The sequence below is a fragment of the Hypomesus nipponensis genome, chromosome 6 (genome assembly GCF_054491055.1).
Source record: "Hypomesus nipponensis isolate SF chromosome 6, ASM5449105v1, whole genome shotgun sequence".
NCBI lineage: Eukaryota > Metazoa > Chordata > Actinopteri > Osmeriformes > Osmeridae > Hypomesus > Hypomesus nipponensis.
Window position 1 is genome coordinate 16,324,306 of NC_140366.1, and position 16,553 is coordinate 16,340,858.

Sequence of the window (16,553 nt, forward strand, 5' to 3'; positions counted from 1 at the left end):
TACCCATACTTCATTGCATTTTGCTATTGCTCCTGGCCTCAATAAGGCTTTAGAAAGAGCTCATTTTCACAATCAGCCATCCACGCTGAATCACACATAGCATCTGCTGTGGAAAAGGGAAATCATTACGATGCAAATGAATATCTTTCTTATGAAACATCCAATTATCTACATCAATTTCAACATTCACACAAGTGCAAACAAACAATAATAAAAGGTCTGAGAGAATGTTGGTCAGACAAAGTATGAAATGTTCTCAATTGTAACCAGTGACTTGAATAATTAAGTTTACTTTTAAACAATGACAAGAGAATTTTCACTCTGCAGTTTGAACTTGCGGTTCAAAGGAGAGTTCTTAAGTAATCACATTTACTGCCAGTCTGGGGAAGGAGTGCGCCCTGAATTAGAAATGTTATCTACCAAAGCAGTGTGGGACATGAGGTAACCTGATCTAAGCTGGGAGTCTTCACTCTAACATGGAAGATCCTCATATGAGGTTTTTTCAGGGCGTAGGTAGGATTTTGTATTTCCCGTTGTAACATTTTTCCTTTCTTGTCACTCCAAATGCAATCAAATATTTGTAATCTGTCTGCATCTAAATGTGGGCCTATTACAAGTCCCCTCAATGTACAGTAAGAATAATTTGATGCTAGGATGTATAGACAATAAATTACATGGGGTGTGCATTTCTGGGCAGGGAGGTATTTTGTTTTGCCAGGAAATGCACCCCCTGATAACTCTGACTAGGAAAGTCCCACATGCATGAAACTTACTCTGGTTATTCATACTAGTCCTCTCAATTTACAGTATTAATAATTTGATTTGAATCTTTTTTGTTCACTCACTATGATTGTGTGAAGCAAAAAGGAAGAGGGGTCTCACATATTGACCTTAGTCTGGGGCCTCCACATCACTGAAGGCGCCCCTGGAGATCATCATACAGTATACTGTACCGTGTTTGATTGCAATTGGATGAGGTATTTCTCAGAGTAGGCCTTCAGGGCTAGAGTTGTTCATTTAGCTGAATTCAGCATAATCAGGGGCCATGCCATATCAAAGGTGTCCTGGAAAATTAGTGGGGACTGAATCAATCTGCTGAGTCAAAGTGAGTCACTGGGGATGCAAGTGAATCAATAGGTCAGTTAGAATATCCAGCTGAGTCATAAGGAATAGTTTCAATCTACATTAAGCAATTAACCTGTAGATTAATTTTACTATTTAAAGAAAAAAAAAATCATAACTAACTGATTGCTTGTTTTGTTTTGCACTGTGTTTGTAAATATGTTTTTGTAACAGCATAGTCGTTTTGAATGGTTTAAAAATTATTTGCAAAATAAAAGTTTGCATTATTGATGAGTACTTGATGAGGATACACGGCTCTATAGGCTTCTCTCCCCTTTCCTCCTCTCTCCTCTCTTTTCATTTCACGTGTTAGTTTGTTTCGAAAGGTTGAAAAACATACTTTGAAAAAAAAAAAAAATGTTTTGAAAGGTTGAAACTATATTTTCAACAAAATGTATTGAACACAAAGTTTTGAAAGGTTGAAACATGATCTCACTCAAATTCTTGAAAATTCCTTTCTTGACTTTTTCTATATCTGCTTGTTTGGTCACCCATTATTTAAAACATTTTATTCTAGTTTGAAGCTATTTTGCTCCTGTTTCTGTAAAAGTGCTAAACTACTGAAATGCCTTCCGGCTGTAGTGAAAATGCTCTCACACGCTTACATTCTCAACGCTGTAAATATTTCACATGTGAATGAAATTCATGTGTTGATGCGAGCATTTCACATATATGGATGTGAGCTTTCAGTAGTATGAATGTGTATGAACGTCTCATATGTGAATGTGTATGTGTTTCATTTGTGTGTAAGGACAGTCTGAATTATTCCTACGTCCCCTCATAGTATCGAGCTCCTTCACAGAAAATATTAGACGTTTTATCTGTACACTATGCTGCCAGCGAGGAGAAAGGTTCACACTGACTGTACCAACTGAAACTGTGCGTCACTTCCTCAGGCTGCAACTTAATTCAACAATTCATTGAATCCATTGACAATTCAGTCTCAGTGGAGACCGGTATCCCATATATCATCGCAACTATCACAAAGAACGCCTCTTAGCATTCTGACGGCATCTTGATATCGTCTGCTATGAACCACTGCACCTCATTTTGAGCTCTACCTTTTTTCACCCCAGTTATGTGCGTAAACGCTGTCGACAGTTCTTCCGCTGCCTTGAATACTGAGTGTCTCCCGACTGTATGTGGTGGAGAGAGGCAGAGGGGATGTCTAAGGGAACATTTGTAGAATAGAAACGCACGTCATGGCTGTCATAACTGCCTTTGTTCCTACCGTCAGGCACAGGCCTGTCTCTCAGCATGTGCTCCAACTCACAGCGTGTTAAAAAGACCGCGAGTACATGCCACCCGTGTTGAGCAGTAGCCTATAAGTAATGAATCCCACAAACACAAAACTTGTCTCAACTGGTTTTAGTATTTTTTATTTTTTTTTGGTTTAGTTTGTTATCGGGTTTTGAGTGTAAAATGTCACCCTGACTTGTAATGAACGATTTCATTGGCCTGTACTGCCAACTTTTCATACTGTATCTGTGTTCTAAAAAGCATAACAGTGTGCGACCGAGTCACTGGTCTTTCGTAGCCACCATTCGATTTACAATTCTTATTTTCTATAGAAATATGTCTCATAGATAATGTAATATAGGCTGTTGGAACACAGAGGGATGCAAGCACTTGTCCTGGGAGCCAAATTAAGTATTCTGGTATTTGTCATTCACAGAGCCATGTGCAAATGACATTGTTTACAGTTTATTTAAAAATAATAATAATTTTTTGTTTTTCCCTGAAGCTCATCCTATCCACAAAGACCTAATAGCTGCTAAAGTCTGCTAAATACATTTCATGCGGTCTTCCGGTGGAGAAAAGTATTTATCGAGAGTACGCAATACAAAAATCGCTTTGAATCCAGGCATTTGGGACTTTGTCATGCCAATCTCACAGCTCCCCCCTAGGGGTGCCTAACAAAGCCTCTCTTGTTCAACAGATAGTTCAAAGTAATCATTTGCTTCAAATGCCACATTTGAGCAGTGATGTTGACAATTTAAACGGAGCAACAGAGAGAGAACAAAGAAGTGCGGCACAGGGCACAATGTTCATTACTGTACTCTCAGCAGGCTGGAGAAGACTTTGTTGTTTTGTACCGGCGCGAGTCTGAAGCTAAGGCAATAGAAACCTTTTCCACAGGTGGCCTGTAGCTACTGTGTGGAATCATTCAGAGGTAATGGCATGGAAACAATTCATGTTGTTCTGGTTCCAGGTTTGTTCATGTGTAGAGGACATGGGAGAGAGGACATGCATGTTGGGATGAAGTACAGCACATCCCATATTTATTGTTTATCAAAAGCATTCATTGGATCTTTTATGTTTTTCTGCCATAGTGCAAAAACTCTCTGGGGGTACTTTGAATACATTGCAAGTCTTAGTTAAGACAACCCACTAAACTAAACCCAGACCATGTATATACACTCTGTGCATTGTGTACAGTGCTGTACAGGTATACAATTTTGTCATTTAGCAGACGCTCTTATCCAGAGCGACTTACACTAAGTACAAGGACATTCCCCCCGATGCAACTAGGGTGAAATGCCTTGCCCAAGGACACAACGTCATTTGACTCGTGTCATTTGGGGAGTCAGATGGCTGAGCGGTTAGGTAATCAGGCTATTAATTAAAAAGGTTGCCGGATCGATTCCCGGCCGTGCCAAATTACATTGTGTCCTTGGGAAAGGCACTTCAACATACTTGCCTTGGGGGAATGTCCCTGTACTTACGCAAGTCACTCTGGATAAGAGTGCTGCTAAATGACTAAATGTAAATGACACAGCCAGGAATCGAACCAGCAACCTTCTGATTAAAAGCCCGATTCCCAAACCATTCAGGCATCTGACCCCTTACATACCTCCTAAAATCACAGCTACGAAAATCCTGTGCCTTTTGATGATGTCAAATGACCAAGGGAACACTCTCTGCAGTCTACAGAATAATGCGGCTTCATCCATCTCACACAGACAGTAAGGGGCCAGGGCTGACATCTTGGATGTGAAAGGTTTCATTATGGTCCACAGGGGAAGGGGAATGGAGGAGGAGAGGACTTGAGGAGAGGCTGATTATCGGAAGACTGATGCATGGGCTCTCCTGTGGATGCTGCAACTACATTACATACACATACAGACAACAACATGATCCGGAACTAACAGGTGTGGGTTGAACAATGACTAGTGGATTGCACATGCATGCACGCTTACACACACAGACACGCACACACAACAAAACCAAGTTACAAGATAAACCAATGGATATTTCACCAGAACAAAATGTTTGCGCATAGTTACACTTTTATCTTTGCTGTGCTCAATTCTGTGACTATCTCTATGGAGTTTCATGCTAATCCAAAATGAATAGATTGTATTGATAATTTTGATTTATTTTAATTTAAAATAGTCAGCTGTTAACCATCTTAAAACCAGCTGTTAGTGTATGCCCATTTTGTCTGTGACATTGGTGCATTGTGTCCAAGTGTGTTTGGTATAAATATGATGCCTGAATAAAACTTCAAACAACACACCACCCATATCAAATTAGTACATTACAAGGAACGCTTGGTTAGTCCCCAAGAGTCCCGTTAGAGGGCGCTCCCTGCATAATGCCAAGGCCTAGCCTGATCAGTGCTCTAACTATGTAAGCATTCATTCACTCATTCATTCATTAAAGGATTTTTAAATTTAATGTTGTGAATAATCGCTAGTGATCACAACATTTGAGCAATCAAAATAGGCTACAATAACATAGTTAGAGTTATCCTTAAAAGTAAATAATAAATGACAACTTTTTTTAAATGCATTAGGCTAAAGCAACCGAGAAAATGTTTTTCCATGATTCTCCTATCGCTGTTCCTCTCTCTATAGAGTCTATGTAGCCTATGTATGACAGAAAGCGAAAGAGAGAGAGAGAGTAAGAGAGAGAAAGCAGGAGGGAGAGAGATTAATGGAGCAAACATCGATCCCCTCACACCTCTTTCAATGACGCTTCATTGGGTTTTAAACACTTGTAATCAAAATTCTGCTAACATCTGGCTAAATGTAGCCTACTCTACGCGCAAGAATGGCACATCATAACATAATGGATGCTGTCATGACTTCGACATGGTCAAATATAGTGCGGAATAGATGTTTGTTGTTGTTCGCAGTGGCTAGTCAATTCTCATGCATTCCGAGAAGTCTCCTCTCCCTCTCTGATTCCATCCAACAGCTGCGCTTCACATGCCTTGCTAGACGCTGAGTGTAGCCTTCCATACAGATGAGCGCTGGAAGTCACGCACTCCTTGACGTAGAAGAGACCGGTTGCAGTGCCGCTCGGTCTCCGTAGCACGTATTGCGCAACGTGACTGATGCTCAGCTCACCCCGTAGCCAATACTGCCGATATTGTATCGTTCGGTTGGGTGGAGGGCGGTTAACGCCTTGACTTTACTACAGAAGCTATAGCGCACAGTCCTAGTCTACTCGTTTAGATGCTTCCATTCTCTCTCAGACGCAAACGGAATCATCAGGAATCAGGTGCGCGCACCAGCCGCTCTCGCACTCCACCGTACTCACCCTTTCCATCCACACCGGAGAGGATCGCGCACGGCGTCTGGTTTCAGTCGTGATGTTGCTGTAGGCTAAGTGCAACCCCCCGTAGCACCATCGGTCAGAAAACTAGCGATACTTTACTGCAAAATGCAGTGGACGTGAGATGGCACTTTTTGATACAAGTCAGATCCCGGATTCTATGTGCAGAACCGGGGATGACAACAGCTGGAAATGGTGAGGAGCCATGTCCGTGGATGTCACTGGTTGTCTCTAGTCAAGCACAACTGTGTGAGTGTGACTACTCTGTAAACTGCTCTGAGGGTGAATCGACAACGTGCCACGGCAGAGTAATAGATGGTGTGTCCACCTGAGGTAGTCCGAGTATCGTCATATCTGACTGTTTGCTAGGCCGGGCGGCTGCTGTTTTGTGCCTCCCGGTAAATCATCACTGAAGCTATATGCTCACAGTCGAGCACTTGCATGTCAAATGAATTTGTCAGTCTTCAAATTTATTTTGACGGTGTACTAAGGTGAGGACGTGTTTTTCTTTTTGGCGTTCACAAATCCGTTGCAACGGATTCAACACATCAGTTAATCAGCGCGCGGATCCGTGCAGTTTGTGTTCTATCTATGCACGCGAGTTCCACCGACTTGCAAACCTGCGCCTGGGAAAGGACTTTTCGCCTTTGATAGCTGGATATGTTCAGATTAACGTAAAGGATGGATCTAATTATATTTGTATTGGGGCCCCTGACACTGTTTCTGCAGGGTATCCATGGCCAAGGAGTGTACGGTAAGTGTTCCTTTTATCACTACGTGATAACCAATTTTAACCAATATGACCTTGTGCGATGTGTTCATAAATGAAGTTGTTCGCCAATGCATCATCATATACACATGAACTATCTATATAATGAAACATGCAGATTTTAATTTCATCCTTGTAGAGTACAGGCAGTTTGTACGCTGCATATTGCACTGCTTTAGACTACTTCATAAAACCTCTTATTGATAATTTATTTCAATGTTGCACTCAGTGGACTTCAAACTGCTGGCGTCGAAAAGATTGCCAGTTCGCGTTTAAGTCCACCATTATACACATTGTGTTAATTAGGCTACGCTCTGATTTAGATGGCGATTCCACAGCGTCGGCAGTGTTTAGGACCCGTCATTTGAGAGAGCACAATGTTGTGTATCAACATGTAGCGTTTACAATTAGCTATAATAGTCAATGACAGCTTCTCTCTCTCTCTCTCTCTCTCTCTCTCTCTCTCTCTCTCTCTCTCTCTCTCTCTCTCTCTCTCTCTCTCTCTCTCTCTCTCTCTCTCTCTCTCTCTCTCTCTTTCTCTCCCGCCTTCTCTCATTTTCTCTCTGTCTGATTGTGCAAACAGTGGCACTGATGATGCCTGGGATAAATCGTCATCTTTTTGGCAGCGGCGCGTGGGGAAACATGAATCATTCGTGCAAATAGCATAGGAAACAGAGGCACTAACAATTGAAACCTGCAGCTGTAAGCAGTGACCAAAGAGAGGTGTGCGTGTAGGCCAGTCACACTGAGGGTCTTGGCTCCAATGTTAAGCAGCAAGCATAGCAGATCATATGAGTTATCATTATCCAGAACTGCAGTTTTTCAGTGGAGTTTGTTGCAGGTCTGCTTGTGGAGGAACTCTCACCCTGCACTGTAAATACATATCCTCAGGAACATCTGCATCTCAGCTCCTTTTTTAGCATGGTGTTCCAATCCCAGAAAGACTGTACCCTCCCTGGAACGTTTGATTGATTATCTATTTTCTATTTATAAGACATTCCAAATTGGGCTATTGTGCTCCACATGACACGTTGTTATGTAATAAACACACAAAGACTTGACTGCTAATGAATAATTCACAACAATAATTAATTGATTTTAGGTACAGTAACAGGAAGTAAAAGCTGCCCTATTATTGCATGTTCTGAAACTGTATGCCAGGGTTAATCTCCTACGGTAAACCTCGAGCTCTGGAATAGATAAGTATTTTTTAAGACAGTGTATTTATTTATATCTTGTTTTCCGCAGAATTATCCAATTATCCAATCTGAGAGATATCGTCTTGAATTAAATGAACGCCATATCAACGCACAGCTTTATAGCTTGTGCTCTGTTGTTTGCTAGACAGCAAACAGTAAATGTAAACAGGCGTGCTGCTCATTAAGTACATTATATCCCAGAATGCTTGTTACAGCACTCACAGAGATTTACGGGACTACAGGATCACTAATTGATGTCAGTAGCTCAGGGTCGAGGAGAGAACAGATGGAACAGTTTATTTGCTTGTCTCTTTTGAACTGAAGACAAGAAGGGAGGGAGTGTTGACCAGTTAGACCCTAGAGTAAGCCTTCCCCCCTTCACGCACCCCTCCTCTCCTCTTCCTTTATTTCCTCGCCTCTCTTCTCCTCTTCCCTCCTTTGCTCTCCTCCCGGCCTTTATTTCTCTCCCCTTCGCTCCCCTATTCTCCTCTCCTATCCTATCCTCTCCTCTTCCCTCTCCCCTCTCCTCTCCTCTCCTGCCCACTCCTCCCCTCTCCTCTCTCCTCTCCTCTTCTGCCTGCCTGTCTGCCTGCACACTCAGTGTGTTTTGCTGAGCATTTGCATCTGTCGGCCCTCCTCACATTGCTCCGTCTGGGGATGTGGGTCAGCGCCGTAGCGTGTGGAGGGCAGTCTGGATGGGCTCCTTCATGGAAACATCTCCCATTCATGGGGTAATGAGACGACCCATGCCTCCATGAGAGACAGAGGAAGAAAATCCTGGGTGGCTTTTCAGGAACCTACAAACAAGGACTCCGACCAGTTAATGGTGTAAGCTCACTTCGAGATTACGTAATAAAGTAAATTGAATTGAACACTTTCCTTGGCCGTACGTTATAAATTACTGCGGTACGTGTGTATACCCCATGATATCAGATCTCTGTGCCGAAATAGCACAGTTGGCTTGTGGCATTGACTTTTATGTTTGTGAACTAAAGCTTGCAAATAGATCATACCATTAAGTTTCAAATTGACAAGTCTAGAGCCAATGTTTAAAGCCCAAAGTACAGGGCTAGCAGGGCTTATATAGGACTGGACTGTCTGTGGTCCAGAGCCAACATGTAACATTTATGGTGCAAAATGTCAATATCATTCAGGAGTAGTTACTTGACCAGCTCAAATAAAGAGGAAACACTAGAAAAACATCATACTGTACCCCAGACAAAGATGACGGGATTCAATAAAAGGATCATTGTGAAAAGGGGAATGCAGTGTGCCACCAAGTGCTATTGAGCGTCACGTTTGTGTTTTTAGATGCGGTTCCCTGTTTGATCACAGTATCTTTAGTACAGTAGTTTGATCTTAACTGGGCCTGCCAGAGTGATTACTGAGGATTGATGAAGGTCAGTCATCCTTGTGCAGCTCCAGGCCACAGAAGAGTAGAGAAGCCTGGTCTTACACTGCAACATCTGCTCCTGTCATCTGGCTCTGTGTGCCAGTCGCTCTTCTGCTCTCTCCCCTGTCTCTCTGCTTCCGTCTGTTTATCTGTCTGTCTGTCTGTCTGTCTGTCTGTCTGTCTCTGTTTCCGTCTGTCTGTCTGTCTGTCTCTGTTTCCGTCTGTCTGTCTGTCTGTCTGTCTGTCAGTCTGTCTCTGTTTCCGTCTATCTGTCTGTCTGTCTGTCTGTCTGTCTGTCTGTCTGTCTGTCTGTCTGTCTGTCTGTCTGTCTGTCTGTGTCTGTCTGTCTGTCTGCTTACGTCTGTCTGTCTCTGCTTCCGTCTGTCTGTCTGTCTGTCTTTCTGACCTTTGTGTTTATACCCGTCTTTCTCTATTTCTTTTTCTGTCTCTCTTGCTCTTTATTTATTTTTCTATCTATTTTTCTCTTTTTTCCGGTGGAGTGCATCTTCATCTCAGCCGTGCTCAGCTCTCTCTCTATCGCTCTCAAGGGCCACAATAAGCTACTATCTGTTCCTCTTGTCAAGACTGCAGAATCATCTTCCACTCAAGACACCAGACACCATCCTCCCCAAAACTCTCAAGTGGCAATTATTTCATGTGGCACTGACAGTCAGCAAATGTGTGATATCTCTAATACGATAGCACGGAACTAGGAAATGGAACAGGACTTTTTATGATGACAGTGTTTTCTGTTGTTGTCTTAAACTACAACTCCCTTCTGTTTTTTGGACTTCAGTGTTCAGTGACAACTGTGATGGGGAACAGATGATCCTGATCTCCCTCTGTTGTTGCATCAGTAAGGAGAAGAATAAGTTCCTAGCACTTCTCCTTCTTCTCCATCTCTCTCTCTCTCTCTCTCTCTCTCTCTCTCTCTCTCTCTCTCTCTCTCTCTCTCTCTCTCTCTCTCTCTCTCTGAAGTCCCAGCAATTCCTGAGGTTTCTTTTCATGAGCCCGGTTCAGACTCTTTGGCTTCTAAGCTATGCAAATGCATTCCGCCAGTGAAACTAAAGCCGTCTTTGTTGGTGTTCAGAAGCCTCCTCCTCCACAGTTCTTCATCAATCCCCCTGGATCGGGACCCTCACATTTCCCACCGTAATGAGATAGTGGAGAAGGCTTTCCCTCTCTCTCTTTCTCTCCCTCTTTCTCAATCTCTCTCTATATCTCTTACCCCCCCCCCCCCCCCAAGGGGTGAATTAGGGTGGAGTCAAAAAGGACATGCTGCACAGTCCTGTACTGTAGAGCCACTTTGGGGCAGTTGAGTGTTGGCTATAGGAGCCACCACTGCTACACACACGGGGGAGGGGGAGGGGGGGGGGGGTATGAAGATGAAAGATGATCTCCAGTTTCTATGATCATCAGGCTGAATCAGTATTTTCATTTGCCTCACCCCAGCCTCACCCTGGCCTCCATTCAGTCTCACCCTAGAACCTAGTTGAGATAGCAATAACTTAATAATACAGGATATCAGCTTTCTAAAGGCTGTCTGTCTACTGAGAAAACTCTGTCCAGCACCACTGCTATATGTAGCTTTCCAGAAGACAGAGTGGTCAGAGAACAGGCCAGGCTTTTCAGTTCAGCCTGTTATTAACGTGTTCTTGACTGACAATCTAAAGTCCTTGGTCCTTGACCTGAAGGTCACGTAGCAGTTATGAAATGTTTGGGTCAAGGTGAGGTCAACATTAGCATCTGGCCTGTGTCCTTAAGGTTGAAAAAGTTGAATTAATAGAAATGTAACAGTCTTCTGAGAAACATCCCCTTGCAAGGAAGTCACGGAAACACGATGGGTCTCCATAGAAACAAAAATCATCAATGAAATGACTTTTGTTACCATTTTGTACCTTGAATGAATTTGTATGGAGAACAGCTCCAGCAGTCAGTCTCCGAAATGGTAACATGCTCCCCAGTGAGACTGTGAATAGGCCCAGAAACATGGGTCACCTCAGGATCAGCGGAGGGCAAATCCCCACCAACACACAAAGAGGCTTACTGGCACATTGTTACCTTGCTGGGACTCCTGACAAGCCCCCACAATCCCCAAACTCTAAGCTCCAGCTCACACACTCTGCGTTCCTGAGTGATGGGAAGTTGGTGAGCACTCTGCGGCAGCTAGTAGTGATGTAGCGCTCTGGAAATAACACCAGCCACGATGGGCCATGGTTAGGGCTGGGTGATATGGCCAACAATGTTATCACAATATTTTCTCATACTGATTGATCATTTATGTCGATAATTTTCATTATATGTATTTATTTATAATACGAATAATAATAATGCTGCATTTACAGTTTAAAGAATGTTTTTTTAAAGTCACAACCCTAAAGAAATCAAATTTGCTACTATCAAAGCACATACCGCTATCACACCGTTATATCATAATATGATATTGGCAAGCAACACTCCTGTAATCTACAAAAAATGGTCAAAACAATTATTGTATTGGAAAAACAAGTCACTGTATGAAAGTTGAAGATCGTAACGAACTATAGATCTAATTTTAGATTGTATATCATTATAGATTATAGGTTCACAGCTTGGACGCTTAAGGAATATAAAACAAACCCCATTTCTCCCATGTATTCCTCAGAATGGAGTTGTCCTTGTTAAGCCAAGCTGGCAGGGTCTGCATTTACGCACTTACAGGACAAATCACAAAACCATCCCGGGGGTGGGGGGGGGCAGCTGGCCGCGGACCTGGCTGCAGCAGGCGTGTTGCAGACGGCAGCAGGGGATTGGTCGGCGGCGGAGGCCACGAGAGTCTGCCGCCAACCTTCGACTGTGTCACTCCAGCCCACACAGGCTTTCTAAGTGCCGCTCCTGTGAAGTGATGATGTCTGTTGTCATGGCGACAATATGCAAGGCTCGCTCCGTGTGTCCCGTAACTTCCCCTGTAGCCTCCCTCCACCGGCTCCCTCTATCCTCTTCTCCTTCCTCTCCTGCTTCCTCTCTCCACCTCTCCTTCCTCTCCTGCTACCTCTCTCCACCTCTCCTTCCTCTCCTGCTACCTCTCTCCACCTCTCCTTCCTCTCCTGCTCCCCTCGTACCACCTTTCCCTCCTCCCCTGATCCCTCTCTCCACCTCTCCTTCCTTTCCTGCTCCCTCTCTCCACCTCTCCTCCCCTCGCTCGCTTTCTCACTTGCCAGGGAATCAATCGCTGAGACAAATGTGAAGTGATTGCAGAATGAAAGCGCCTCACAGCAGGCTTGCACATGTACACGGGCGTAAAAGAGAGAAGGAGAGAGGGAGTAAGAATAGAATAGATATAGAGGGTCTCTTCAAAAATCACGGCCATTTCATGTCTGCGAGGCGACTGGAATAAGGGGGGATACTTATCTCTGTAGCGAGTAATGTTTGAGTAGCTCTGACATGCAGGAACGCTGGTGAGGTAAGCATGTTGACAGTGACGCCTTCAGTAGTCTCCCAGTTTCAAACCCCAAAGATAAACAGCTCTGACAACAGGGGGGCTGCACACAGAGACCCTCTCTCTCCCCTCCCTCCCTCTCTCTCTCTTTCTCTCTCCCTCTCTGTCACTCTCTCAATCTCTCTTTCTCTCTCTCCCTCTCTCTTCCTCCCTTTCTTTCTCTCCCTCCTTCCCTTTCCTCTTATCGTCCCTTTTTCTTTCTTTGTGTGTCTCTCCTTCTGTCTGTCTCTGTGTCTGTCTGTATCTCTGTGTCTCCCTCTGTCTCTCTCTGTTGCTCTCACAGTAGGAGATATGCTACTCTGTGACACTTTGCTCAGTCCATTCACACAGCTCACAGAAACAGGGTGTGCATGTGAGACTGTCTACTACAGCATTCCTGTGTGGGGCCTGTCCAATTTAAGTTCAGATTCAGTTCAAGTTCAGATTCAAGCAAGATTCGTCACAGGACCAGAACATGTCACCTAAGCGTTTATGAACATGTGATGCAGTGATTGCGTGTCCTCTTACACTTACTCACTCTCCCAGTCTCCTTAAAGGGATATCAGCCCTCAGTCTCAGCATCAGATCGTTTGAAGTAGTAGTTAACTTTCTTGGCACCAAAACTGATGTCGTACCTCCATCCTCCTTCACCCATTCTCCCACACCAGTGTAAACCCACCAGTTGATGACACCTCCAGATACTATATTACCCAGGGGCCAGTGGTCCCCATGTGGTACACCGTCACCTAATTAGCTTTACGGGATCCTAAGACAGGGCAGGTTAGGAGTCCCATGTGACTGAGTCAACCCATGGAGAATTCCTCTGCCTCAGAGAGAGGCTCAACCGATGAATAAAAACAGCTGTTACAGTGCACTCACTCCCCTCCAATACGATTGGCCTTCCAATAGGATTGGCCCTCCAATACGATTGGCCCTCCAATACTATTGAACTGATGTTAGTTTCCCCCAGGATCACAATGACTCTTATTGAGATACTTGTTGCTCTTGTTGGTTTGTTGGAACCTTTCTTAAAAATGATTGTACTCACTGTAAAATATATTATTGTTGCTTGCTTTTTCCGCAGGTACACTCTTGCACTTTTGAGGTTCTTGCTGTTTAATTGTAACTTGTCTAACTACATGCTCTTATTGTTCTTCCCTTTGGGACTTATTTGGTTTCACAATGTATGCTTCATGTTTGGCTACCCGCAATATCTCGTTGTTATGATCAGTGACCTATACACTTTTGTTAAACTATCTCTTGGAAGTCGCTTTGGATAAAAGAATCTGCTAAATGCATAAATGTAATGTAAATGTACTACTAATAGTCTGTTTCTTATCAAGGAAGCTACACATGAGTAGGTGCTGCAACCATCTCACTGTAACAGACTAAAGTAAAATGGGATTTGAATGAATAGGTAGTTTGGGTTGGTCCTCAACTAAATAAGAAGTGTTGCTTAGAATAACAAATGAGACTACCTGCTGAGTGCCTCTCTCCAGAAGCCTTTTCTGACTGCTTGCAGTGTTCCACATTCTGCCTCGTCCTCATTGAAATTCAAGGGTTGCCATTCAAATATCTCTGCAATCCAATACTCTGTTCAGTCAGTGCTGGCTCACAGTGTGGGGTGTTCCTCATGTTGGAAAGCTTTTCCCTCGCTATGAATAAGAGAAATCGCAAGCACTCTACGGGTTCATGCCCACGGATAGTCACACTGCTAGATTACTTGCATCATTTCCCATATGTAAACAAAAGCATAAAATCAAATATTTATAGAAATACATTAATCTTATTTGTTTGCCGGGCATTCTGCTGTTGTTATCTTAAAGACACATCACACCGCTGAGTTTGTACTTTGACAGTGTTGGCGTGGGAACTTTGTGAATCGTGCTAGAAATGCGGCGCATCCTGTGAGCTGCTTTACGTAAAACCTCGTCGGATCATTTGTTTTGTGACAGTTGATTAAATTAATCAATTACAGTAAGTCAATGAATGCCATTGCGGACGGTGGATGATGTTGAATAGCGATGACAGACGTGAGAGGGGAAGCAGCTGTAAGCGCAGGATGTTTTGGGGTCTTCCGACGGTCCCACCTTTCCGATCCGTCTGCTAATTCCATACGCGCCACGCTGTGAGTCTTCACAGAGACCCACACCGCAAATAAAGGTCAGCACCTCCTCGGTCTCTGGACTGCAGAGAGGGAGAGGGGGAGAGACGGACAGAGAGAGGGCGATCGAGAGAGAGAGCAAGAAAGAATGAAAGTTGAAAGGAAATGGAGAAGACAGAGAGAGAGATTGAGAGAGAGAGACAAGGGAGAGACATAGAATAGAGGTAAAGAGAGGGGGAGATACTGAAATGCATAAGCTGCATACAGAAATAATAGAAAAATAAATAAAGCGGGAAAAAAAACGCTTTAACAGTTTCAAGTGGGCAGGACAGAGGGAGAATGGAACGGAGACACAAAAACATGGGTGAATTAAAGGAGGGCAGATGTAGACAGGTAGGAAGGAACCAGCTGAGATACATCAAAACCATGAAACCTTTCAGTCACTGGAGTAGCAGGTAGGAGAAACTGTCAGCAGCCATATCAAGGTGTCTGTGGCAGCACACACACACACACACACACACACACACACACACACACACACACACACACACACACAAAGTAAAATCAACAGCAGGGAGCAAACTTCAATATCAGCATCATCGTCAACAGTTTATTGTACCTGGGCCTGGTTCTTTGTTGACCCCTTCCCTCCCTTCCAAACACCATGGGACTCCCTTTTCGAAAACGATCATAGAGATGTTAGCAGTGCTAAACCTAGGAGTGGATGGGTTAGGTCCAGGAGCCATGATATCACAATAAACCTACTCATTATTTTTGGAGTATCTTTAATGAGAATTCCTCTGTAAAATGGCAACCATGCATCAACCTAATGGACAGGACTAACCCTATAGGAAGTACTATTTTATGGGCTCTCTTAGTTGCTCTAAGACAGTGTTTTAATAGTGCTGCAGGCTCTTACATCACAGCAATAAAGGAAGTAAAGAATCTAGGGTGATTAGAGAGGTACCACAAAATCAATTCCATGGTAATACTGTACCTGCAATGATGATTTCCTAAGGCCCTGAGACTTCCTGCTAGGAGGAGGAAAGGAAATATTAAAAACTTTTTAATCTGTGAAGCCATGAGTGGAAAACTCCCAGTGCGACAAATGCAGAATGCTGTTTTAAATGAGTTTGGTTTGGTACACGTGTTTGGTGTGCTAATAGGTGTGTGTGTGAATGTGTGTGCTGCCAGGCTTAATCTCATGAAACCTGTATAGTGCCTAATTGTAGTCAGTGTGTGATGTTCATGGTACCATGTTATTATAAAGGCTCATGAAAGCCTAACTAAATATGTATTAAAAACACCTTCCACACAAGTAAATGCCATTAAGACTCAACAATAATATGCCACCTATCAGCACATGCTGATGAGATCCTGTTTTCTATAGCAGCCCTTTCAGCAGCTAATGGCGAGGACTCCTCACCTGCATCTTGCTCTGTGTGTGTACTCTCAGCGGATCTCAGTAACGCTGTTGGGGTAATTGGATGTGTGACGCCCACCAAAAATCCCTTTTAGCCGCGGGCGAGCTCCTTTTCAATCCCACCATGCCTCTGTGGAAAGCACAACCCAAAGGAAGGCTTAGTCTTTCAACTGGCAAACATCAAATGCCCCCCATTCTCGCCACAGTCAACGTTCTTTCGGCACCGGAGAGAGTGAGAGAGAGAGAGAGAGAGAGAGAGAGAGAGAGAGAGAGAGAGAGAGACAGAGACAGAGACAGAGAGAGAGAGAGAGAGAGAGAGAGAGAGAGAGAGAGAGACAGAGACAGACAGAGAGAGAGAGAGAGAGAGAGAGAGAGAGAGAGAGAGAGAGAGAGAGTGAAAGAGTGAGAGAGGGAGAGAGAGAGAGAGAGAGGGAGAGAGAGTAAGATAGAAAGTGTCATTGGCCAATAGATCTGTGTGATGTGGACACAGATAGAACAGATTTCAAGAGCAACAAACGGAGAT

At 43.7% G+C, this 16,553-nt stretch overlaps 1 protein-coding gene across 1 annotated transcript in view; it reads left to right on the forward strand.

Moving 5' to 3' along the window:
* The first annotated feature begins 6,298 nt into the window (after positions 1–6,298).
* LOC146287356 (MAM domain-containing glycosylphosphatidylinositol anchor protein 2) overlaps positions 6,299–16,553 on the forward strand; it is a 124,405-nt gene continuing 114,150 nt past the window's right edge. The window contains exon 1 of the mRNA XM_084700024.1: positions 6,299–6,439. Coding sequence (XP_084556150.1) covers positions 6,367–6,439 — 73 coding nt within the window. The 5' untranslated portion in view covers positions 6,299–6,366. The remainder of the gene's footprint in view (positions 6,440–16,553) is intronic.